At 42.7% G+C, this 27,171-nt stretch overlaps 1 protein-coding gene across 5 annotated transcripts in view; it reads right to left on the bottom strand.

Annotated features, from left to right (window-relative positions):
• Positions 1-27,171, bottom strand: part of MITF (melanocyte inducing transcription factor) — a 111,279-nt gene that overhangs the window by 43,410 nt on the left and 40,698 nt on the right. For all 5 annotated transcript variants that reach the window (XM_068154343.1, XM_068154342.1, XM_068154344.1 and 2 more), the window contains one exon: positions 6,370-6,616. In XM_068154343.1, the coding sequence (XP_068010444.1) occupies positions 6,370-6,616 (247 nt within the window). The remainder of the gene's footprint in view (positions 1-6,369; positions 6,617-27,171) is intronic.

The following is a 27,171-nucleotide window of genomic DNA, read 5'->3' as shown; positions in this document are numbered from 1 at the left end:
TTATGAAGAATTTGCTGTAGTCAGTCTGCCAGTCGCTGAGTGCAAGCAAGCTCAATTTAAGTGTCCTATCTGTACTTCACCAAAGCTCAGTCTGGCCAATCCCTCGCCTAAGTTGTCAGCTGCAAACTCACACACCACGCTTACATAACGTGCCAGCACACACTGCTATCTACCATTGTCAGGTTAGATTAACTTTTAATCAGATAACTGCATCCACAAACACACTTTTGCTGTAGCAGATGCTACCATATGTTTATCTTGACATCCCATTGTTCTTGGTCTTCAGAACTCTGGGTTAAGTCCCCCCCCTACAATGAAGTTTACGGCAATTATCACACCAAGAATACTATAGCTAAGTGCAAAGCCTGCCCCGCTAGGCTGGGCTGTGTTAGCACCTCTGGGAAAGGACTCAGCTTCTCAATTTTGTATGTCCATAGTCATTGCCACCACTCAGAAGGCAGGCTTAGCATTTCAAACCCAAAGAAATACAGGCTATCGGGTGCAAAGAGCTTATCATGGTGGTGCATTTAAAATCTGAATGAACAATGAGATGGGAGTAAGGGCAAGAGGCCAGCCTGATCACTTGCACCCATCCCAGCAGCACAGCTGCAATGCTGCGTTCCTGGCCACTTGGGAAAAGTTGTGGGAAGATGAGGACAAACTACAGCAATGGGACTTGTGGGAAGATGAGGACAAACTACAGCAATGGGACAGCACTAAGGAAGAGGCAAAGGTACCCACTCTGGTATCAGCAGTGAACAGCCCACAATACAGCCAAGAGATGGACAAAAGTCCTGCAGACAGATTCTTTTCAGTAGTAGGCAGTGACAGAACATGGGGCAATGGACACAAACAAAACCACAGAAAGTTCCATCTCAACATAAGAAAAACTTGCTCACTTTGAGGATGATGGAGCACTGGAGCTGGCTGTCCAGAGAGATCATGGAGTCTCCCTCACTGGAGACTGTCAAAACCTGCATGGATGCATCCCTGTGCAATCTGCTCCAGCAGAGGGTTTAGACTAGATGATACCCAGAAATCCCATCCAACTCCCACCATTCTGTGATAAGCTCTTAGAATAAAGTAAAGCAAGGAAAAAGTGTCTGGTTCTAGGCCTTGAAAAGAAGGGGGTTCAGCTTGTTTAAGACCTAAGAAGAAAGGCTATAGTGACAAGCACTAAAGAGCTGTATTTCTGACACCAAAAAGGCAGTTAACATCTACCATGAAGACATTAATCTAGGCTTTGCAGTGTGGAAATCCTAAGTGTGGTACTTAGTGGCAGAGAAATTTCTAAGTGTCAACATATTATAAACACTATTGTATGAAAATAAACTATTAACAATTGATAACAAATATTACAAATGTTATAGTAGCCTCTATTTCCATTCATAAGTTTTGACATACATGTCACATTTTGGGGTGACCTGTCCCATTAGCAAGAGCAGGTGCTATGCAAGTGCAAAGGAGAGGAGAGAGCTCAAGCTGCAGATCACTAAAGTAGGACCCACACTGACCAGATGCCTTGGAGCAAGGAAACTGCTTGTTCCCTCCCCAGAAACAAGGATAAAGAGGATGTTAGCATCTTGAAAGGGCCTTGTTATATCATCCACTCATCAGGAGACCTTCATTTATCTTACAACCCACAAAGCATTTATGCAGTATCCAAAAGACATCTGCACACTACAGGAACAGACCAGAGAGAGAAGAGACCAATTTTCAAAGACAAGCCTTCATCAACAGTTCAGATCTCAGGTCTGACTACTTCTATCAGTACATCTTCCTGAAAACTGACAGAAAACAAGCACAGGATCTTGCAAGCCTTGCTTTGGAGAATAAGGCATGACAGCTGGTACCTTCAGTCTTTAGACTGATTCTTCAGTTTTGTTTTGCTTTTCCCTGGATCTTTGAAATGAAGGAAAATTCTTTTCCTTCCGTGTTTCTTAAAAGCATGTAAAGTGTGGTGAGCACCATAACCATACTGCTAAAGAGCATGTCTAGTGAAGGTGCCACAGGCAACACATTATGTAAGATTCTGGTCATACCAGTCAGCATTTCTGTCTGAACAAACAAAAACCAAATAAATAAAAACCCTACAGTCAGCTGCCTGGATTGACACAGAAGACTGAAAACTAACCTACAGCTGAGGCTGGTGTATTACTGCCTGTTACAGGCAGGGTGTTGCCCTGCTGCTGTCAGTAGCTTGGCAGATGGAACATCAGTCACTCTACAAGAATCCTGCAAGTTGCTTGGTAGGAAAAGAGGCTGAAAATGGGTGATACAGGAGCATGAAAGATGCTAAAAGCAGAACCCAGCAACTCTATCACATCTGCAGGAGATGTTCTTTAAATAACTGTCAACAGGCAGCTGCTAAGACTACAGAAGAAGAGCTAATTTTACAATATCAAACAGGAAGAGAGTAACAGATGAAGTCCTTGGGGAAGCTGATTAACAGACCAGCTTCACTACAAACCAAAACCAGTCTCTCTCAATTTCTAAGAGCCAAAGATTTCACCACCTTTACCAAATTTAACTCCACATGGTATGGGATTAGTAACAGTACTGTTTTGCAAATGGATGACTGAGGAGCACAAGACCAAACCTAGCCATCAGGTCTTTAGCCACTATAGGCAGGGACCTGATACACAACTCCTCAAGTCCTGCCCTAACCCTGCTTCAAGAAATGGAGCAACCAGTTCCCAGAGATCAGCTCTGGAACACTGAAGTTGAGATCTGCACAGGGGTTTCTACTCCAACAGATTAGGACTTGTACCAGACAAGGGAATAACTACAATCAACAACAGCAGCTACTTAATAGCAATTAACCATACTAATCTAAAATACATCTCTACTCCAGAAGCTACTCCATAAAACCACCCAACAAGGGCATCTTCAGATGAACTCCTTGCAAAGAAGTTAACTCTATGAAATCAAAATACAAACTTACTTTGTATCTCAGGAACAGATCCCGATCCAACATTGCCAGGTCTTGGAACTACTCCAAAAATCAGCATTTTAAGTTATATGGTTCTATTGTCAAGGCAGAACACGATGCTGAATTACAGTAGAAACAAAGAATCTCTTGTGACATCTCTCTGGAGACGCTGGTCCTCAACTACCAACAGGTGATGGGTGAGAAGATGCTTAAAGATAAAACAGCCTGTACACCTACGAAGCTAACATCAGCTTTGCAGAAGAGCAACTGAGAGCCCCACCAAATCTTCCTGGTGCTATTGCATTCAAAGAGATACTGTTTCAAATGTGTTAGACCTACTCCTACTCCATCTCTTAATTAGGCTGCACAAAGCAACATGAAATTGGAATTCAAACAGGTCACTTCCTACCTTGCCAAGCTACATTACTTGGCAGAGAAGTGATGCAATAAGTCATTACTCAAGAAAATGAAATCCTATTTATTCACATGGCCTTGAGCACACCACATTATGTAATTTGGGGGATTCCTATGCAATGTGACATAGATTCACACATATTTCTCTTTCTTTCTGTGATGTTTCTAAATGAACATTTTGAAAAAGGAACACAAAATCCAAGGTCATTAACATCTTTACTAGTTTAATTACCAAAAAAAAAGGCAATTTCAAACAACCAAACTACATGCAGGCATCCTTCTCTCACTGCATGACACGGGAGAAATGGTAAAGTCACATCACGTCATTGAAAACACAGAATGTTGACAAATTCAACAGGCTGGGAGTGAGGTTTTTTTGATGCTAACTTCCAAAACAAACAACAAAAAACAATGACTACATTTGGTCTTATTTGTTGGTGTAGCAGTATCCAAAAACGTCTCCTTTAAAGACAGTCCCTCTGCAGATTAACGCTTCTCAAAGTGCAAAAATCCCCTTTCTGTCCATCTCATTCTTTAAGGTCACTAAATCCAGACCATCTGGATAATAAAGTTACCAACTTAGTTCCCTATTTATCTAATTAAAACTTCTGTACAGCTCATACGGAAAATTTGTCTACAGCTAAAAAACAACTGAAGTGTAAAAAGCAGCTGCAGGGAAATGATGTCACTCGTAGGCAGCACAACTGCAGGCAGAGCTGGCCGTCAGCGTATCGGCACCAGGAAGATCCTGATTTATTGTTGATCTCAACTTCTGAGCCAAATAACCTTTGTTTTGTTGCTGGTTTTATATTGAGTGAAAAAAAATAAATATGATATGGCCCTTTCAGCCAAATCCCACTCTCTCTGAAGTATCAGTGGTAAATTTTCAGCAAGATCATGATTTCAAGCAGCTTGGTATTTTGTACCAGGGTTTTTTTTGGTACAGAAGTGGTCCACTTCTATCAGTAAGGATACAAAGATGAATCTTTAGCTGTCCTTCTCCACCAAAAAGACATGCAGCAAAACCACTCAAAGCAGCCTCTTTTCACCAGCAGAACACGACTTGGTTTTGCTGCATTTACTCATGTAAACACAGGCATCATTTTGTTCCAGCAGGTAGGCTCAGGTTTCCACAACCATCACCTTCAATGTCCAATTCTCTGTTGTTAGCAGCTATTATTTTTCATTTACAAGCCAATTAAGAATACATTCTCTCCAGTTTTTGCTCTAGAGGGCCATGTATGCTGCAACCTAGGCCAAAGACAGGGAAGGTCTCCTCCCTCTTTCCAGGAGAGCCTCCTCCATCAGCACGAAAGAGGCCGGATACTTCTTTTGCAATCCTGAAGGATGAGAATTCAGGTTCAACTCCGTCATGTGAAGTTCCCTAGCGATCCTCCAGCAGGTTACAGATTTGCATACAAATGCTGTGACCAGCCAGTTCCTAGGAACTCTATTTGTAATAACTGAACATCACCTTTCACCTACAGCATCTCCTATAGTTTGTCCCGCTGAAATACAGAGCTGCCTCCTCTCCTCTCTCATATAAAGAAACAATTGTAAGAACAATAGAGACAACTGCTAATGCTTCTTAAGACACTACATTCCTTCCTACAAGTTTTCCAAGACATTTGAACAAAGAGCCCCTAAAATTCAGGACATAACATATTAATATGCAAGGAGATAAAAATTTAACATTTAACTAAAGCAAAAAACCCCCACCCTATTACACAGCATCTACACATCTCCTGGATCTGAATTTTAACTACAGTGCCACAGGAAGTTTAACAAATTGCTATACGCAAACATTGTGCTATATAGCAAGAGCTATTCCCAGTCAATTTTGGGGTCCTTACTACAAGCACATGCACACATGCTCAAAGTACAGCGCAGTTGTTTGTAATGGCAATGGAAATATAGGTAATTCAAAATTCAGCCGTCACCTTTTTGCCCCTAGATTACAGAACATACTTAAGCCTGGCTTGAACCTCCCAACTAACTATTAGTTTTGGCGCTGTCAACACCCCACCAGAATGCAGGTTCAATAAGTAAATGTATCCTACATTTCCTCCACGCACACATTATCTCAAAATCCTGAGCCTGCAAGTCTGTTTTAAAACTAAATCTTTGCCTACCTATCACTGATGTAGAACAGCGATGAGTAAACTACAAGCGGGTTGTAACCAAGCTCAGCTAACTTATCTGGTAAGAACATGCTTACCAACTCACTGTGGTTACTAAACATCAGGCTGTAGTAAAAAGATGCAGCACTTAAAGTGAACAGATAACTCTTCAAAATTAATGCAAATTTCATTAAATACCTCTGCAAAAGTCCCCAAAACTCTTCACATTCCTTTACGTGCACATTTCACATTGCTTTACTCCGCTCGGATTTACCAAGTGCATGAAATTATCTCTTTTCTTCTAGCTGTTCATGTTTTACCCTGGAGTAATTAGCAAGCTACAGCCCCTTTGACTGAGGAGTACTAACAAGCTCCCACCGTTTCCAGTAGGACAAGGAATCCAAAGCCACTAATAGCAAACAAGTCATTTAAGCAAAAAAAGGATTACAAAGACTCATTGCAAGAGGCTGGATACTCACCCGTATTCCAGCTTAAGGCTTTCCAAGGAGCTCTTTTGTAATGAGTTTTGACTCCATTTTACCAAAATACGTCACTGTTTTCTTTTACAAATGAAATAGTGATTTGAACACCTATTAATTATGTCTTCTGGTAGAAAACAGTGAAGTACTAGAGAGACGAAGGAGTTATCCAAAGGAGGGAGGATGGCAACGTTGGTTTTGTAACAAAACCTCCCTCCCAAGATCTCAAAGTTTAGAGAGCAGAAAAGTCACACAAACTTCTTACAAAGATTTTCCATTTTTCACTACCAGGACACCAAAATCAGCTGCAAATCGAGCCAGAGCGCAGCTTGTGGCAAATTTTCATTGCCAAAATTCCCTATAGCCATGTCCCTGTTAAATAAAGGGCGGTTAGATGAGCAGAAAGGCAGAGAGAGTGGCGTACCTTGAGGACCTCCATGGGCACCTGGGTGGCGGGGGGCAGGCTGGTGGGGACGCTGACGTTGATGGCAGGTGTCTGGCTGACAGGTACTCGCTGCTGCATGAACTGGGCTGCTTGCTGCTTCTGCTGCTGCTCCCGACGTTCCTGCTCCTGCATCTGCTCACGCATGAGCTGCTGGCGTAGCAGGATTCGTGAGGTCATGCTGGAGGAGCTTAAGGGAGGCTTGGAAGCGCCAGGATGCTCGGAATTGCTGTGGGAAGACCAAAGAGAGACAGCTCAGCTTCCAGAAGCGGGATCGCGGCACCAGCAGTCGGAGCCTGCGGAATTACGGCGGACCGTGAGGTGGGATGGGTGAGGATACACTGCAGGGCCACCCCAGGGGGAATTTGGAGCAGACCTACTTCAGGTGCTTAGCAGCCACATGAGGCTGCCTTAACTTGACTGCAGCCAACCATTTCCAAACATCAACAGCCAGCTGAAAAGCGCTGTTTGCTGTTTCCATTTTCACAGCAACCATCTACAAACAAAACAAATGCTGTTTACAGATAGCAGCAAGCACTCACATTCCTTTTTTAAAAGTAATAGAGGGCTGTATGAAATCCAGTGACAGGTATAGATAATATTCCAGGTCTAACGACCTAGTTACAAAAAATAGATTAAAAAAAAAACCCAAACCAAACCCAACTAAAAACCCCAAAACTACATCTCCCATGGATGCACAACATAAAGTTCAGCTAATTCTGCAGGAGTTGGATTTGCTGGTGGCAATATTCTTCGTAGCTTGAAACCAGTCCCCAAAAAATCCCCACCAACTTCCACCTCAGGCCTACCAGCATCTCCTGAGCACAATGAGATACCACAGGAACAATAAACAATAAAGGCTTTATTTCAGTCACACTTTATAAAGCACATCAGGCTGCCCTGAGCTAGCACACTGCATGGCTTCACAAACTCCATGCTTAGTTCCTCTCAAGCAGAGCTTCTTACCAGAAAAAACACGGGACTTTGTCATGGACTACAGGGACAGCTTCTGAAGCAACCCTTCATGTTGTTAGTCTTCACAACTAAAATCCATCTACAAGACATTTCTGTAGTGCAAAGCACAACAATAAGGGTATGTAAATAGCAAGCAGCACATCCTACAAAGGAAGGATGTTGTAAGTGGGTAATAATACAAGACTCCACAAAAGAGCAAGCTACAGTGTGTATAACTCAGGATATTTGCTTTCTGATTCAGACTGCTGCAGTTGATTTCCATCAACCCACAGAATCAAAGGGCTCTTGAGGCCGATATGCTGCAGGGCCATGCCTGGGGAAGTCCAGCAGTAACCCTGCAGCCTTGGGAGGAGGCTGCTTTTGAAAATCCCACCTCTGGCTCCAGTGGAGGATCCACCTGGAGAATGCTGCCAGGGCAGCTTGCAAAGGAGTCCAGGAACCAGCAGCCCTTCCAGGTCTTGCCTGGAAGGCTGCAGGTACTGAGAGCTACTTGTGTTTGGGCAACCATAGCCAGCACTGCTGGAAGTTCTCTGGCTTTGTTTAGGCCAAATGCTGCAAACAGTTCAGAGCAGAAATGAAAAAGAAAAACCCACCCTTACTCCCTCAAGAGATCAAACTCTCATTTTCCAGAGCACACATTTAGGGGCAGGGAGGGAGAGAGGGAGGGGACCATCTTGCTATTTAAGACCTGTCAGGTTGAAACATTCAGAGAGACACTGATCCTTTTGATAAAACAAGAGAAAACCTTTGTGGTGAAACTAATGCAGCTGTGGAATAATCGCACTAATTAGCTGCTCAAGACAAGTCATTGACTGTGATACTTGTAAAAAACACCTCCCTTGCAATTAAGGGCAAAGCATTCTCACATCCAAACCCAGCAGCCTGTCTTCTGGCTGCACATCTGAACCACTCACACATTTCCAAGCCAAGAAGATGCTTTATTTCCCTGACCAGATAGTTACAGATCAGTGATTCTCAATTTTTAATCACACAACCCTACCAGGAAAAAAAAACACCAAAACCAACGTTTGAGCATGCAGCTCCACACATGCATATTGATTTAGGAATTGTATCTCTATTACTGAAGTGCTAATATTTTCTTCCCACCCACCAATGATATGGCACACTTCACTCTGGAGACCACCGAAATAGACAAGCAGAAGTAAGACACTGAAATGCTGGTTTGGAGGAAGGATTCATTCTCTCCATGCTGAGGAGAAACTTATTTTGTACCCTGTAAACAGGTTTCTCATTCATGTGCTATTGCTATTTTTTTATAGATACCTAATGCTGCAAAATTGGTAACCCAGCAGTTGCTCCCACCTCCTTTCATTTTGAACTGGTTCTCCGCCTACCAAAGCCAAGTGTGCTCAAAACCATCTCAGAAGAACCTTCCCATGTACTGAGATTTTGGGGGATGTGAGCGAGAAGGAAGGAAAAATTACTCCCATGGCATTTCAAACAGCCCCTGCCAGGAACTTCATCTCACTCAGGCGATCACTGTGCCTACCCACACCAATAACTCATCAACTGCCCTTACAGCTTCCTACAGGTTATTCAGGGTTCTGCTGCTGACTGAAAACAACAAAACTTGCCAAGTATTATGTCTTTCGAAGAACCAACAGTACCAGAAAATGCTGTTTTGACTAATTCTTCCCCAAAGGGCTGAGACTCAGATTTTATTTCTCTGGCAATTCTGCTCAATATTCTAGTTACTGGGGGAAAATAGCTTTAGATAGATGTAATGAGGTAGGGACTGCAAGGTCAGGCACTGTGTGTTTTTAAAACCAGTATCAAAAAAAAGAGCAGACACTAGCAAGAGGAAGAAGCAGCTGATCTTATCCATACCCCCAACACCAGATTTTGATGGCCAGATGAAAGGGAATCAAAATATCTTGATATTACTGAATGACCTGTTCAACCTTATTCCAAGGAGAAACCAGAAACTAGCACAGCCACAACAGTGCCCAGCAGGCATCGTTCTCTTCATTCACGTTACAATTTGAGGCAATATAGAAGTGCACAAGCCCTGAATGCAGGCAGTGCTGGCAGCAACATGCTACTCCTGTCAATGCACTGGAGTTCAAATAGCACTTTTACCCGGGACAAAGCTGCTGCACAACACCTGTCTGACCAGATGCTCCTGTCACAAGCACTGCCAGGGGAACTGGACAACCACAGGACAGCTCCTGCCATTATTTATCCCCTGGAGGCTGCAAAGCTCCTCCTCTCACCAAACCTGACACTGAAGCAGCACTCCTTCTACTTAGCACCAGCGGCACTGATCAGATGTGGAAAACTGTTTGAAACTTGGGTATCTCATCTCTGGGCCTATCCCATGCATGACACTGAGTGTCTTCCCACACAACTTCCCTTCCCCACCACGTCTGCTCATCCTCTTGACTGCAGGACACACCACACAAAGCTCCAGGTTAGAATGGAAGACGGTTTGGGGTTTCATCACCATATACCCTCTCGGAGAGTGCACAGGAGAAAGTTTGTCAGAAACTGAGTTTTCCAATCAATAAAAGCAATTAAAAACTTATGTCAAAGTCTTCACCAAAAGAGTATTTTTAAAGCTTCTTGACCTCTACATGCTGCTACACAGGTGGGTCTTCTCCCTTGATTGTGCTGCACAAGCAGCTCTTCTCCCACGAGCGAGCATGTTGCCACTTACCACAGCACAACCCAGAAGCTGGACGTGCGGGTTCAAAACTCTCCTAGGTGAACTGATTCACCCCTGGATTATGTAGAGCTGGTAACAGAGCCCACACACACACACAACAGATACACGCTGTGATTTAGATACTTCCTGCAAACACGGTTTATGGATACCTTCTAATTGCAATAAATGAAACCGACTCATCCTGTTAATTGACACATGATTAAACGGGTTATCCATTAGCAGTCTAATAAGCAGAGCTCAATACAGACAGCGTTATTAGCTCTGAGTGTCACGTGCCAATTCAATTAATCATGAAGCGATAACGTTTCATTAAATAAGTTTAAATTACACATCCTTTGCACAGATGCCTGGGAAATGTTGGTTACTGCATACATAAGTTATAATGCAGATGGCTGTTGCATAATAAAAGGCAACCAATCAGATAAAAGAAAAATTAAACGAGTTTGATTTTGTTGCCATCAAACCCAAGATATAGCACAGACCGCACCTTCCAGAGCCTGAGCTACCTTCCCAGATGTGTGCACTGATTATTTTATCCCTCTCTCCGGGGGAGGGGGGGGGTGGGGGGAAGAAGAAAAGAAAGAGGAAAAAAGAAAAGAGGGGGGGGGGGAAAAGGAAAAAAGAAAAGAGGGGGGGGAAAAAAGGAAAAAAGAAAAGGGGGGGGGGAAAAAAGGAAAAAAGAAAAGAGGGGGGGAAAAAAGGAAAAAAGAAAAGAGGGGGGGGGAAAAGGAAAAAGGAAAAGAGGGGGGGGAAAAAAGGAAAAAAGAAAAGAGGGGGGAAAAAAGGAAAAAAGAAAAGAGGGGGGGAAAAAAGGAAAAAAGAAAAGGGGGGGGAAAAAAGGAAAAAAGAAAAGGGGGGGGAAAAAGGAAAAAAGAAAAGGGGGGGAAAAAAGGAAAAAAGAAAAGGGGGGGAAAAAAGGAAAAAAGAAAAGGGGGGGAAAAAAGGAAAAAAGAAAAGGGGGGGAAAAAAGGAAAAAAGAAAAGGGGGGGAAAAAAGGAAAAAAGAAAAGGGGGGGAAAAAAGGAAAAAAGAAAAGGGGGGGAAAAAAGGAAAAAAGAAAAGGGGGGGAAAAAAGGAAAAAAGAAAAGGGGGGGAAAAAAGGAAAAAAGAAAAGGGGGGGAAAAAAGGAAAAAAGAAAAGGGGGGGAAAAAAGGAAAAAAGAAAAGGGGGGGAAAAAAGGAAAAAAGAAAAGGGGGGGAAAAAAGGAAAAAAGAAAAGGGGGGGAAAAAAGGAAAAAAGAAAAGGGGGGAAAAGGAAAAAAGAAAAGGGGGGGAAAAGGAAAAAAGAAAAGGGGGGGAAAAGGAAAAAAGAAAAGGGGGGGAAAAGGAAAAAAGAAAAGGGGGGGGAAAAGGAAAAAAGAAAAGGAGGGGGAAAAGGAAAAAAGAAAAGGGGGGGGAAAAGGAAAAAAGAAAAGAGGGGGAAAAAAAAAGATAAAAGAGGGAAAAAAAAGAAAAGAGAAAAAAGAAAAGAGGGGAAAAAAGAAAAAAGAAAAGAGGGGGAAAAAAGAAAAAAGAAAAGAGGGGAAAAAAGAAAAGAGGAAAAAAAGAAAAGAAAAAAAGAATTCTCTTTTATTGGTCAGTTTTGTTTGCAGATTCTTATAAATTGATCAAAGAAGTTCTCTGGTTCACATGCATTTATGTGAGTTGTCTGGTTTGCATTAGCTATGTATTCATTAAGAACTTATCTGGAGATTCTGAATTGGTGGGAAAAACATTAACTCAGCTTTATTTTTTCACCACTGTTTTAGAAATTATTTGATTCTATCAAGAAAGAAGAAAAGCCTCCACTAGAAGGTTTCTTAGACAAATTATAACTGAAACTACAAACCAACTCCTCATACTTCCTCACACAAAGCTAAGCAAGAATCAAATAAAATACATTTGAAAATGTTCAACAAAGATTTCAAAACCACTTGCTCCAAACAGGACTTCCTACCTAAGGAGGAAAAGACACACAAGAGGGAGGCTGTTGCCCTCCTCCGTTCATGCCAACTGTTTGTTAATGGGTTAGTCCACAGAGAAATCAGCCAAGAAAAGCAGATTTAGCACCTCAAGAAATCCACTGAGCTGCACCAGATCTCAGAGGTAAGAAATAACAAGGGATTTAAATGCTTGCTTCATGTCTTACCCTTATCCCATTCATAATTATTTACAGAGAAAAGAAGGGCATCTACATTTAAGTATCTTTCATTAGAATAAAACTTCCTTGATCTTTAAAGCAAGCAGGTGAGAGGCTGCAACTCAAATACTTGGCCTGACTTCCAGAAAGAACTATCACAGCTCCCTTCCAACACCCCTCCTGTTCAATGACCACTAAACCTTCCTCAAAACTGAAGCTTTATTTGTCCACATTTTGTTTTCAGTCTATCAACCAGTAAAACCTCAAGAAAATTTCTGTTGCTGCTACTACATACGTGGCTGAAGCGACACCATTTCTAGCAGCCTTGAACCTGCAGCCAGAAGAGAGGTGACAGAAAACAGGATACCAAATGGAAAAGTAATTAAAAAAATCCCAACCACCACAAAACAAAAAAGACAAGAGAGAGCCAACCCCCATCCCCACCCCCAAACTTCTAAACTGAATGACACACAAACAAGAAAGCCTCCTACACAATCTTTTCTCCCCCATCTTCAGCTAAAGCAAGGGATTCTAAGTACAAGCAAACTACCAGGGAATTTTCTCTGGAGCACTTTGTACTTCATTCCTGCAATTTAATAATTGATTGGGGGTTCCAGCGATGCTCCACTCACCACTCCAACTGGCTGCCACTGCTTTAAGTATCAATGTTAAGGGGAAAAAAAACCACCACAACAACAAAAAAAATACACAAACCAACAGCTGGCATCCTCATACGTCCTTTCTTGCCAAGGACACAGCAACTACATAAACGGTGTGGAGACCTTTATCAGCCTTTATAATAAAGCAAGGACTGTTTCAGGCCTCTGTACAAAAGGTTTCTGTGTTTCAAGGTTACAGGTCTGAAGAGACACACAGTCTGCTGTTACAGCTGCTCCATCAGTAAGGTACACGTTTTTCTGTCCCTCTAGTGCGTTCTCATCCTGACCCGCACCAGCTTGGAGCTGCTCTCCTGCAGCAGCACCGCTTACCCTACACCAAATGCTGCCCCTGCAGAATAACCCAACAGACATCCATCCGTGCACCCAAATGCACGGTATGCACCTGGATCAGATGAGGGAAGGAGGAAAAAACCTAACACATCCACCATACAGGTCTGTTACCCAGAAGCTGAGAGTTGCATTACAAATCAAATCATGTCAGTGGATACACTTGTCTAAGAAAAGAAAAACAAAGAACAAAACAAACCCCAAAAAACAAAGCATCAACAAAAACCAAGCCCACAAAACACTTTGTTTAATCTTCAGCTAAGAACCTTTTTAAGTAGCTGTACACCATTTAGTAGTTTTCCATTTTTCTTCCTGTCTTTAAAACACACCTTCACAAGCTGCTGAACATAATGCTTTCTGAACTTAATGAAAACCTCTCTCATGACCCAGGAGCACTCAGTAAATAATTATTAAGCTCTGGAGGTGGCTTTTGCATGAGTGTTGACTTAATAAAATGCCCTAAGTTGATCTGCTTGAATGCCCATTTACTTGGGGACACAGCTTGCAGTATTGCTTGGGAAGCTTGATCACCACCAGAGGAAGGAACAAGGTAAAAGTAAAGAGGTTCAATCTAGACGCTGCAGAGGTCACATTTTACAATCTTTTACAACCATTCCTGTTAAAAGGGAGATGAATAATTGCAAACCAAGAGTATCCTCAAAGGCTTTTATACAACAATCACTGTAAAGTCTTTTATGCCTAAACTGCCCCTCCATCAGCCAAAATGTGCATTTGACATGAACTCTCAGAGGGAGCTACAGACATGTATTAACAGTTTTTTTTAAACATGGAGTATTTTTTAAAGTCTTCCCCTTCTGAAAGTCACCAGCATTATCTCAGCCAGTCAGCCACAGTTCCTGTGGCTCTGCAGAAGGCAGTGGCCAGCTCCCAAGCACGGTATTTTTAACTCGCAGAATACAACCTCCATCACAACACATCAACCACGCAATCTGCTCATGGTGCCGCCGCCCCGGGAAAGCGCCACTTACAGACAGAAGCTGTCAAAGGAGCAGGGCATGAACGTCTGAACTCTAACAGCTTCCATCTTTGCCCCCAACCTGTGTCCAAGGGCTTCTGTTGAGCACCCTCGGGTGAAAATCAAGCAGGAGCCAGGCCAGCAGCTGTGTCTCCAGGGGTGGCTCCAGATAAGGACCTGGCAACTCCAATACCCATGGAGCAGCAAGGCGGGCAGCAGTGCCCACTGCCTGCCGGCACCGCAGACCTGTGCAATCCAGCACCTACCGAGAAGGGAAGCCGTGTTGAGGCAGCCACACATGAGATCTTCAGGGATCACAAAGAGCAGGGAAGTTCAGAGTCGGCATCTCGCTACATCTTGCCTCACCCGCCTGCGAATACTGCCCAAACTCCCAACGGAGACAGCCCAGAGCAAGGTGTCGGTCTGCAGCAAGCACAGAGAAGTGTCCAGAGCTATTGCAAGGCTGAGTATGATCCTCAGACCTATGCCAGGCAGCTGTACTAACCTCACTGCCCCACAGATGGACAACTGGTTGTGGGTCTGGGAGAAAAGGAAGAGGCAGGTCAGCGTTGAAAGCACTTCTCCCATTCATTAATTAAAAGGGGTGTGGAACAGGCCATGAATGCCATCAGAGGAGTGGATAAGGGGTGTCTGTTAGGCATCGTTTTCTCACGATCTTTATCACTAAAAAAAAAATAAGGTGGGGGGCAGGAAGGGTGACTGCAAGATAATGTGGGGCTTTTTTTTTTCCCCCGGGACATAACTCCTTCTCATTCAAGGTTCACCCAGGTGAACCTCTGTCTAGGAACCACTGGAAGGGCATCTGTCATGGGCTGGACATACATCCTTAATAAGTGCAGAGTCTCAATGTCATGGTGTACAGTTTCCCTAGTTCCACCTCTGCTCAAACTGGCTTAATCCCTCAGGCAGACAAGGAACAGGCAGGTGAAGACAGCTACACAAACAAATACCTCAAGCTCTCAAAAAGGTTCTGTGGAGAGCTAATGGAATTTAAAATGCAGCTGCCTGTTACTCAATATTGGTTTGGTGTTCTTCCTCAAACTTTCAAAGCCATCACAAACCTAGAGAAGATATTACAAGAAAGAAAGAAAAAAAAAGGAAAAGGGGAAAAAGGCATGAGGTGGGGTTGTCTTTCACTTGAAAGCCTGACCTTGTCAAAGGTTTTTTGAACCATTTTCCAGACACATCTATGGGTACTGCCCTCTCTAAAGAGTTCTACACACATTTGCAAAACAAAAAAGCCTGATAGTTAAAACAACCAAGAGGTGATAAAAGAAAAAGAGAGGAGATAACACTTCACTAACAACCTCTGTAGCTCTCGATTTTGTAATATAGAATTTACCTTCTTTTATCTGGGTAAACAGAGAAGATAACACCGTCGCCCAGAGGGAAGATGACGTATGATAACCCTGGCTTTTGATTCTTAGAATCCACACAGTGCCCAGTTCTGGCTCCACATCACCTTTCCATGGTATCTTGGTTTAGAAATTACCTAGCACTTACATAGTTGGATGGCAAGTTTATTTGCAGTGGCAGCCCTGCAGAAAATAAGACTCAACCATGTTGTGTTCACAGCTTGTACCCATCACTCACAGACTCAGATTCCCCCCAAGCCACAAAAGCAACTGTGCTCCTGAAGGGTTACAGTGACACAGCAATGCCCAGCCTAAATCCTTCCACTCATGCAAGGTTTCCTGCTTACTGACTCCGCAGCTACAGCACTGCGCAATGCCTCCAAAAGACAATGAGGCAGCCCAAAGCCTCAACTCACGCAGATGATATCCTTGCTGCAGTATGCTGAGCAAACAGGATCTTAAGAAGCAAAAGGGAAAGCGTTTATGGAAGATTGGATCGAAGTGATCAAGAATCCCAAACAGTCATAATGAAAACCACAAAGCAAATCCAGCACTCAGTATACAACAGGTCAGTGCTATCAGTGTGTAAGATTTGCTCGCTGCAGTCAATACGATGTGCAAGGCAACAAGCAACCCCTGATACATTACTGCAACACCTTTAATGTTCAGATAATATGGGACATGTAACCTGGAAACTCTCAATTCAATCTCTAGCCACAGCACTAGCTATACATAACAAGACGTGACCACACCAAGAAGCGTCCTTCAACAACGTTGGGGCTATTCAGACTGGAGAAGGCTCTAAGGAGACCTTATTTTGGCCTTCCAGTATCTTAAGGAGGGCTACAAGAAAGCTGGGGAGGGACTTTTTAGGGTGTCAGGTAATGATAAGACTAGGGGGAATGGAACAAAACTGGAATGGGTAGATTCAGAATAGATGTTAGGAAGAAATTCTTCATCACAAGGGTGGCAAGACACTGGCACAGCCTGCCCAGGGAGGTGGTAGAAGCCTCATCCCTGGAGGTTTTTAAGGGCAGGCTGGATGTGGCTCTGAGCAACCTGATCTGATCATCTCTAGTGAGGTGTCTCTGGGCATGGCAGAGACATTGGGACTAGATGATCCTTGAGGTCCCAACGCTAACAAATCTATGATTCTCTAATGTTCCTTTCTAACAAAACAACTCTAGAGGCTCCAGAAACCAACTCCTCAGAGTCTACACATATCAAACCAACTTCAATTTTAAAGTCTTCAACCATTGCTCACAGTTCTTCTAAATATTTGGGTAATTGTGGAAGAATTATTGGAGCAAAGAGAAATGTTTTACTGGGCAGGCTGAACAAATATGGTGGGGAGGAAGTCTTTACTCACCAACAAGTTACTTTACCAACCATTTGGATATTTACATTCAACTGCAATTTGCAATTGCAGGACAGATGTAGCAGTCTTGCTGCCTTGGGTATCCACAGGACTGACAAGAAGGTGGGATAAACTCCAGCTGTCCATGTAAGAAAGTACTGGGGCTGTTTACAAACTTGCTTACTGAGGCCAAGCAAAATGACAGCTGTTCACAGGAGGAATTGCCCAACTGCAAACAACTACAGAAGAGATGACCTTTGATTTCCTTGGCCATTCAGTATGACCTACAACATCCCTGATGGGGTAATCTCAGACCAAGGCTCATGGAAAAAGCAAACCCCAGCAAACCATTAGGGACCCAGTAGCCTCTTCAGTACAGCCACATCTAAAGATAAGGCCTCTCTGTCCCCAAGTACCTTTCCTAAATCCTACCCACTCCCAGTTCAGAGATATCCCAAGATGGGTACAGTTTCTGTGTGCTTACAACCTTCAGGTGTATGTTGTGGGTCATGTCAGAATGCCTCAGGGTCTGCTCTGCAGCTGCAGAAGACATCTGGGGTAGGTCAGTGCAAGCAGTGATTAGGAGATCTCTTCATTAGCCATTCAACAGCTATAAATTCTATTCTAAGTTTCTATCATCTATTTATGAACTGCAGTCTTTCACAGTAATAGTATTGATTTAAAAGCTGGAACACTGTGGAATTGGGACTGTACTGTAAATTCTGCCCCCACATAAAAACATTCTACACCTTCTTTCTAGCCAGAAACTGTTCATGACCACCAGAGAGAGGGAAAGAGGAAAATAATTACTTAAACTTGGGTTGGCATGCAAATAAAAAATACTAAATCAAAACCATGACACAGAAGCATCATTCAAAATAAAAACACACAAGCAATATTTATGCTTTCTGATTTCACATAGTGTCAAAACAGACACACAAAAAAGATGCTCTTTCATCTATTCATTAGTGTTTCCTTAATACTTCAACTACAGCACTGCTAACACGTAATTTCATTTTGTAACCACCCTTTTGTTCTGCATTTCTCTTCTCTTGCATTTAAAAAGCATAAGTTCTTCTTGAAGAGGAGGCATCAGGAAAAAAATCCCAGAAGCAACTTTCTGCAAGCAAATACAATTGCTGCTGCAGTTCTAGGAAAAGAGAAGAGGGGGGGAAAAAAAGGCTATTTTAAAGTTAAACTGGTCAGCATGGTCTATGTCTAGCATGGTTTAATGACAACCAAGCAAGACATGCTGTTCATAGAGCTTGCTGCAAGAAGGTCATTTCTTGCTTTCCAAAATACATTGCAGGTATTGGTTTAATGGGGGGAAACAGCAGCCAACTCAAAACCAGTTACATGCCTTTTAGTTAGAACCTCTTAATCTCCTCTGTGCTGCCAGAAGCATAGCACTTGAATGGCTATTTCTGTTCAAAGCTATATTTGTTGTGGAACTACTGCAAACTCCTGAATCATGTAAACAGAGGCAAGAGCCAAAAAGTATTTCACTAGACTTGAAGTTCACATCTGCCTTAGTTACTGAGACAAAAAATAAAAGGCAGGCACTTAGTTTATAACCAATAAAGCCCACAAAGACTATAGTTAATCATGAATTCTCGCAACAGGGTTTTGTTTAATCTGGTTTATTTAGCATTCCTGACCTTGGCAAAGTACCTGCAGGAACACCCACCATTACTGTGGAGCAGCAATTCACACCTTCTGTTATTTTAGGCTACAGCAGAGGACTAAACAGCCCTACATTAATCAAGAAGGTTTATAAACTTGCAGCAAAGTCACCTGGAAATGCTGTCCAGTTCCAGACTTGCTGGAGTCCAGCAGCCACCAGTATTACTGTCCCTAAAAACCTGTATTGTAATGGTTCTCAGCCCAGACTTGGAAGCAGCTGCAGGTTTCTGCAAAAGAAATGCCTGACAAACGTGCTACTGGGAGCAAATCGACCTTCTCATTCCTCTAGCTTCTCGGTTGAGAGAAGTTAGCAGCAGAAGCCATGCCCTCAGCTCAACCACTTTGGATGCAAGACTCACCTTCTCTTCACTCACCTTCTACTCCTCCTGGTCCTCCTCCAGCAGGAAGAGTCCTCAGCATTCCCAACATGCTGAAAATTATAAAAGGCCCCAAAACAACAAAAATCCATGCAGGTGCTCAATCCCAACTGCCCACAGACTTCAAAGAGGAGGCAGGGACAAATTCTGCCATTGTGGTCTTTGGCACGGAGCTGTAGAAGAGGTGCTAGAGGTATGACAACATGCAGCATATTTCTGGCTCTGAACAGGACATCAAAGGTGGATTGAGGAAAACAAAACCAAACCAAAAAGGTTTCCTTCATAATACTTCTATTTCCCCCTGTGGATAACACCACAGTAACCTGATTTGCCTGATACAATCCTTCGTGGAACTCAGAAATTTATAGTTACCAATGTGTGCCTATCAAAATATTTTTCCCATCCTTTTAGAGAGGCTGCTGAAAAAACCACATTCAGAAACTGCAACTGGTTTTCCAAATACTCAGGGGGAAAAAAAGCAAAAAAAAAAAAAAAGGATTTGACTTTTTTCCCCCTTTATTTTTAGCAACCTCCAGAACAAACAAGATGATTTGTTATTCCTGAGTTGTTTGCAGAAGGAGATAATAAAATGTCTTGTCTGTTTATACTGGCTTTATTTACCCCTTACTGGAGCTCAAGACTGTACAAATCAGTGAGGAAGAGTTAAAAGATATCCTGTCTTAAAAGTACATCATTATACTTCTGTATCCCTTCTCTTCACAGAGCTATAATCCAGCCATGCAGTTTCCAACCTCAAGAGGAAGGCACAGATCTGGTTTTGCCTAGAACTGGCTAACTTAAAACTGTATTAAAACCTCTACACAGCCCAGGGCATAGAAAATGAGCATCAGCTATCAGGATGTCAGAGTTACTCAGTTAACAGAGGCATGCTCAAAGCATCTGCAATCCTTTTCACAAGTTATCAAACAAACACAAAACCCAAACCAAAACTACAGGCCCCATGCCTGAACTAGGGAAACTCATCTTTTGCAGGGTTTCTCCTTGTTTTGCTGGCTCCCTAACCTCTCCCTTTCCACACTAGATGGCGCTTTGTCCCCTGTGTCCCCAGCCTGTTGGCATTGCACCAAGTTAGGGATAAAAAGGGTAAAGAGGCCAAGGGTGAAACCACGACCTCACCCCCAATAAATGGAGCGCATAGAACAGCTCCAGGAACAGTATGAGAGCAACCTATGGGTTCCCACTGTGCCCTCCCTGGTCTTGCTCCCATTAATCTCTCTTTCCAGCACTGTTTTGTCATTTGCAAAGAGTCAAAGATTTCAACTCCAAATCCCAAACCACACTGTAACCTCTACCAGCTTTTGCTATGGCCATGAGGCACTGTCCTGAGTTCACATCACATTAAAATGACATTGATTTTTCTCCTCTGATTAAGGGACAGCACTTAAGGTTATTACCAGATTACACACCTGAATTGCTCACTGGTTTTCCTGGATCCCTCTTCATATTCCTATGTATTCTCCGTCATAATAACATCTTCAGGTTCCTCTAGTAGCTTGAAACATCTGTATCTGATGCCTCTGTCAAGGCTCTAGACTCTGATCCATCAAGACTTTTGGAAAACAGCTCACTGACTTGTAGCTGCTGGATTTGGTCTGTATTATTTCAGAACATAGTTCAGGAGAAATAGTTCATCCTTCTGGGGAGCTGTCACAACGCTATCAGGATCTTTCAAAAGCACAACAGGATACGGTCCGTCATCAGTACTTCTATGATGAATTTAAACTCAATGGGACAGAGAGGAGCCCAGGGCAATGAGTCACTCCTAACAGCTTGAGTGGTCAGCACTGCAACACAAGTGTAAGAAGCAGGAGCCTCAGGCTGTATCAAGTAACACAAGAGAGGAAACAGAAGCACTCGTGTCTGCAGGACATCTGTGTAGGACCTTGTGCTCAAGCACTTCTTTCTGGGCACCTCTGCTCAAGAACATCGAGCTGAAATTGAGGTGATGAAAGGAACAAGAGCTTACTTTATAGTGGGAAGCTAAAGAAAAGGTTGGCATTTTCATCTCACAAAACGGAGGTTGATGGGGATGAGTGTTGCTGTCTATAAATACAGCAGAGAAACAAACACCCAGGAGAGAACAACCATGGCACTTTGCCAAGCGATACAGACCAGCTATGAACGAGATTAAACTGGTACCAACAGTCTCATTCTGAGAAGTCCAGTCCTGAAACTGTTTCCAACTGGAGGACTGGCAAAGGAACAACTTGCTTCTTTTGAGATAAAGACCCTGTTGCCTAATCAAAGTAGGTCATTGTGGAACAGACAGTAACACACTACGGGCCACAGAAGATGCCCTCTAGGCAAGCTACAGGCCACAAAAGACGCCCTCTAGGCAAAGGCTCCAACCAGACAGAGGCAGGACAAAGTAAACTCTTCCACAGAGCATTCAGATCTGAAGTAGCACTGGAGTACACTCTTGCACACAACAGGAGCCGTTGCTTTCACATACATCAGTGTGACCAAATGGTAGCTTGAATAAGCTGATTCTCAGCAGGTCCCACCAATCCACATGCACTTTTCTAGAGCTATCAGCCCATCTAAAACCTAAAAAGGCATTCCTCTTATCATCTGGCATGCTGGGTCAGCTGGAAAGCGAGTATCAGCAGTAATAGTGCTGCAATTTCTTGGAAGTCCTCTCTTCCCCCTCACCCCCACCTTCGAGGACACTGTTGGACATCTCCCACGTTAGGCCAGCCGAGTGAGCCAGAGTTCAGAAGTGTTGAACTGAAGCAGTAAATAATACCTCAAAAATGTGACCCCTCCTTTGCAACTAATTTAGAAATAACTTGAGTGTCTGTGTCACCACTTTGCAAGTAAGTGACTACAGTTTAGGTGACCTTTGTGTGTCTATTCCCCAGCATCTCGCCCTGAACCATGATGAGACCAGAGGGGCCTGGCACTTCCTTAATTTGGGGCAGCCACACGTTCAAATGGTGTAAGTCAATGGGTGAGTCCAACTTCAAGTACAAACATTAGGAAATAGTCTGAAATAGGCTCTAAGGTCATTTTTGTCATGCAAAAATTCCACCAAATCACTGTTTCTTAAACAGCTACAAACTTCCATCGAGTGGTACAACCAACTGACAAAACAGCGCAAAGGAAAGCTAGAGTTAGAAAAGTGTGGGAGCAGGTGATGAAAAGGAGAAGCTGTTATTTGTTCACATCAGAATGATCAGCCTCAGTCCCTATTTTCCTGCTGTTGACCACACCATGTTATTCAATTTCATTGGCCCAGAGTCAGTGTCAGAAAGCTCTGCCTAAATCGAATGTTCAAGCAGGTCACAAGTTTTGAGCAAAAATACTTGCTCCTTTACTCAGTCCAGAAACAAAACAAAAATAGGAAAACAAATCCAAGTCACATCCACCACACTTTCTTCTCCTAGAAAACATCCCCTGGTTTCTAAGCAATGGCTTCCTGACCAGCTCTGGACAGCCCAAACTGGTCCAGGTGTTTATAATGTGTGTAACTTACAGCAGACTTTATGCTAGAGGAAGAAAATTGACATTCCTTTCCAGTTTGCTTTGCAAGGAGGACTAAGCCAATTTACCTTCAGGAGTCTTAACACCACACCCTCATTTGCCCACCACTTTCTGCCATCCTGGAGAGCTGCAGCAATCATGTTTTAAATTTCCAGGCTACGTGGGCTATCTATAGAATGCCACCTGCCCTTCCACTTTCCAACTGAAAACTGGTAAGTCAAAGATGCAGGAGTCCGACCCCACAACATGAAATACCCACTACAAACCCAAGAATACCCACTACAAAAAGAGACAACTTAAAGTAGACAGAAGGCATGCAGAGAAATATTCAATCCAGTTACAGAGGGAGACCTTCAAAGACAAGATAGCAGCTGAAGGCTCCAACTGCCACACATCATCTGATAAAGATGCCATCACTTGTAATCATTTTCAACACAAAGATTTTGAGAAGAGCCTCCTGGGTGACTTCCTTAGGGACAACACACCCTGGGAAGTACAGACACAAGCTGAAACCACCTCTCCAAATCCCAATACCATTCATCCTCTGTAGCAAACAGTCAGGTGTCTTTCATTATCCTACCTTGCATTGAACAAGCAACACAAGACATAACTGAAAGTGAACCTGCCAGGTTCTTTCAACACCTACTCACAAATTTAGCAAAGAACAACCCTTTCAGTCCATTACAAATCCAAACCCTTGGCATCCTGTTACTCTTCAATGCCCTGCACTTGCTGTACAAAATTTCCACTGAAGTTCAAAAGTGGAACAGAATGAAAACACTTTCAGTGGCCATGGTATTTCCAGCCTGAGAACAAAGAACTAGAGGCTCTGGTTCTCCTTTAATACAATTTAATTTACTCTGGGGTGGGGGTGTGGGGAAACAAAAAAAAGGTAATAATTAAGAAGCACAGAAAACCAAATGCAATCTGAAAAACACCCTCCTGTCTGGCAGAGTAAGCATCTTCCAAAGACTTCCTTCAGCTCACACTTCTAGAACTGTTTTTTCTTAAAAATAACTGGGAGAAATCAGTGAAGAGCTACAAAATACACAGCAATGTTATGGTGAAAAAGTTACACAGGAAAAACGTTATAAAGCAGATCAAATGCATTAGGTAATGTTGTAACAATTAAGTCTATGTACAAGCTGTTTGAAGCTAAAGTCTCTAAAATTTGAACACTTATGCTTGGGATTTTAAAAATCTAACAAGTGATAACTACCAAGTAGCCAGCACATTAAAATCTTCCCAGACTAGGATTCAAACAGTCCTTGAAACAAGAGCAAGAAAACCCTAGGTGTACAACAAACAAACAAACAATCTCATTTTACCACCTATTCCACACCACACACTAAATGATCTTCTAAGGGTTGTAAGGGACCTCAATCTTCTGTGATTCTGTGAAGCACCACCAGGTAAACTGGGGATTGCAAAAACTGCCAGAATAATGCAGTTCCTAAACCAAAGGGATTTTGTTTTCAAACAAGTCCAAGACCTTGGTACTGTGGTGGCACAGAAAAGGACTGCAGATGAAGCACTAGTAAGTACCAGCACCGGAGGCACTCAGGACTGATTCCAGCAGTCTTACAAGCAATAGAACAGCCACACAGTTATTACTTCAAGTAGTTTTACCTTTTCTTATTTAAGAAAAACTTCAATATACTGACCTGGAAAAAAGTTAAAAAAGGCAATAAAAGGCTCCTGCAATTGCAGGGAACACAGAGGACCATAGTGCAAAAGTATGAATATCCCTCTCCATGCCCCCATGCAAATAAACTGAAGTTTGTAGGAATGGTCTGATTCACCTCCAAGAGAAGACCATGGCACTTCCACATAGCTAAAGGAAAACAAGCTGAGAGTAGTGTCCTCAAAACCAAACCACACCACAAAAATCCCCAGACTGCTCACTGAACCATGGCAACTTCTAATGTATTCCTGTACAGACATATTACCACAGGGATAATCCATTTTCCAGCATCAATCTCCTGTGCTGATCCTCTCCCACCCTGAACAAACAGTGCCCCTCCCCATCTTGCTTCCCTGGGGCAATAGGTGTTCAAAGACCATTCTCCAGAAAAGCTGAAGAAATCACTTTTGTTAGAAATTGGCCAGCATGGTCTAGATTTAGCTGCAGCAGCTTAACAAACCCGTTTCTGACTTACCGTTTTCTCACTGCATTATTCAACAGCAGCATCACTTTATCAACTGTGCAAGTACCACCCTCCAAGAAGCAATATACAAGAGCATTCCTGTAATGATGTTTTCCACAGGAACTAGGACAGCCAAACAAAAATTTATATTGGCAGAAAATGTCTACATTTTCTACAGCAAAGTCCATCCTTGTAATTCTTCATTTGTCATGAAATCCACAAAACTCTTTGGAACTAGTAAACCAAACAGGCAAATGCAAGGTGGGTCCCACCCTGCTTCCATTTTTGTATTGGTTAACATTTCACATACATAAACATTTATATAGTGAACTTCAAGCCAGAATGGCCAAACCATGTATTTTTCTCATTTCAACTAAAAAGACGAGTAACTGTTTTCAGTGGGGGCTAAGAACCTACAGATGCATGGGAAGACAATAAGAAAATGAAGAAGAAACCAAACCCAACTCTCAGCACCTACAGAAAACAGAATTAAAACTGCATTTCTGCATAGCAATAAAGCAATTTGCTGCTTGGAAACATCTTTCCATTCCTATTCAACATAATGGTGGTAGGAATTACTGCCAAAGTAAACTTCAAAAACTTGTTTGCCATGGAGGAAAACCAGGCAAACTGAAGTTCTATGTGCAGAATCCTGTTTCAAGAGCGTGAAGGGTTTCTTTGTTCCCTCCAGTGCCAGGTCATCTCAAACTTTCATGTCTGTGTATTTTATTGTGCTTTCAAAACCTTTATTTAAGTATAAAAACAACAAAAGCAAAGCCCTGTGCAAAAATATCACCGTTTTTCCTACTCTAGCACTCTACTCAAACGTTTGGCATCTGAAAGCAAAATATTATTTCACATAGCTAGCAGAGAACATATGCTTTTTGAGGAAAAAATAGAGTTGGTATAAAATCCAGGGGGGGGAACCCCATATATTTATGATTTTAATACAAATTACTTAATCTGTTCTCTTTAAATGGCAGTTTCTGACTATTAAAAACCATAAACAGATAAGAACTTTTATTCAGCTATCGCACTACATTTCTAGGTTCTGTAAGCAGCCTGATAAAGCAGCTCAGTTATCCCTCCCTTGCTTATCCACTATCTGAAAACCACAGACAATATCAGTTCAGACACTAGAAAAATACTTGGAACTTCCTACACTGTGCTCAGCTGCCCCAACGATTTCTATGCAACACAAGTTTTCCTTCTCCATCTCTGCTTTTCAGTTATGTCTTCTGCATTTCTAGTTTGAAGTCCATCCATGTCTTTAAATCCATGATCACTGCAGAGGGATTGGCCAGGATAACCTTTAAAGGTCCCTCCCAAGCCAAAGCATTCTATGATTCTATGATCTTCAGCAGACATCTAAACACACAGCAATTTCTGGAAGTTACTTCAGAAAGTTGATGTTACTTATTCAAGAAATCTGCCATGGTATTTGTCTCAGTAACCTTACAAGTCAAACTCAAATTGCAAGGTCAGACTTTTAACTGCTGCAGGACTGAGGAGAAAAAGAGGCTGATTCTAATGAGGCTATTAGCAACATTCACTGAGCCTTTAACTACATTGAATTCAAGCATACATCCAGCTCATGGTAACCAAATCTAGCTGGGGCATGGTCCCATACCCAAGGAAATCAATATTTCATTCATACTTCCCATTGACTAATGCTCTTTTGGCACAGGCAGCATTTAACTACAGCATTTTCAGCTGAAAACCTAGCTGCCCTTACTGCATCTGAGGGAGCTGCACTCAGTCAACCCCACCACGCACAGCATCAATTCTCCAAGTCCACAGTGCTCACAATGGAGTGAACCATGACCCAGCTGCCTGAACATTAAAGCATATACAAAGGTCTTGTGCATAAGCAAAAGAAATGAGCAAGGAAATATTTCCCATCTTGTGCAGGTTTGGGGGTTTTTGTTTAAGTCAGCCAATTTCTCAATTTGATTCCTTCCGGGGCTAAGAGCAGAGAGGGAAAATAACACAAAAAGATCACACAACGCTGCTTGCTGTCCAGTTCTTGTAAACCAGCCACAGGAGCCAATGGGCAACCACAACTCTGAGCTGGCACTAGAAGCGAGGACTGCTCTGTACAACACTGCTGCAGCTTGGAGAAGGAAACAGACAGAGAACTTACCCAGGGAAGTCATTCTTTCACGGTTCAATCCAACAAGGCAAGAGCTCACCAGGAACTGCTCTCCTGATGGCCACAAACCCAAGACAAGACAGAAAGGTCTTAGTAAGCACCAGCTTCCAGAAACTGCACTTCCACTCCTACCATCCACCTCCTAACCCTGCCACTGCATTTGTGGCTGCCTTCGTTAGAATACTTCTGCAAATGAAAACAGATGAGTAACTATTGCTGCTTTAGCAAACTCCCAAGCCCAGGGTCACTAATAATAGCTTTGTTCCTTTTATTACTGAACAAAACCAAAACAACAAAAAAGTTGAAATGCTTGTATAAGATGCACATTGCTGAATGTTTTCTTTCATTGATCCAGTGCCATTTCCCATACAAGCTTAGGCCCAGATCTCTCAAACATTTATATGGATCAACATGATGAAGAGCAATC

This window comes from Melanerpes formicivorus, unplaced genomic scaffold (genome assembly GCF_026170545.1).
Source record: "Melanerpes formicivorus ecotype bairdi unplaced genomic scaffold, bMelFor1.0.p_v2 SCAF_28, whole genome shotgun sequence".
Lineage (NCBI taxonomy): Eukaryota > Metazoa > Chordata > Aves > Piciformes > Picidae > Melanerpes > Melanerpes formicivorus.
Note: the sequence above shows the minus strand (reverse complement) of the source record. Positions and strands in the feature narration are given on the sequence as shown.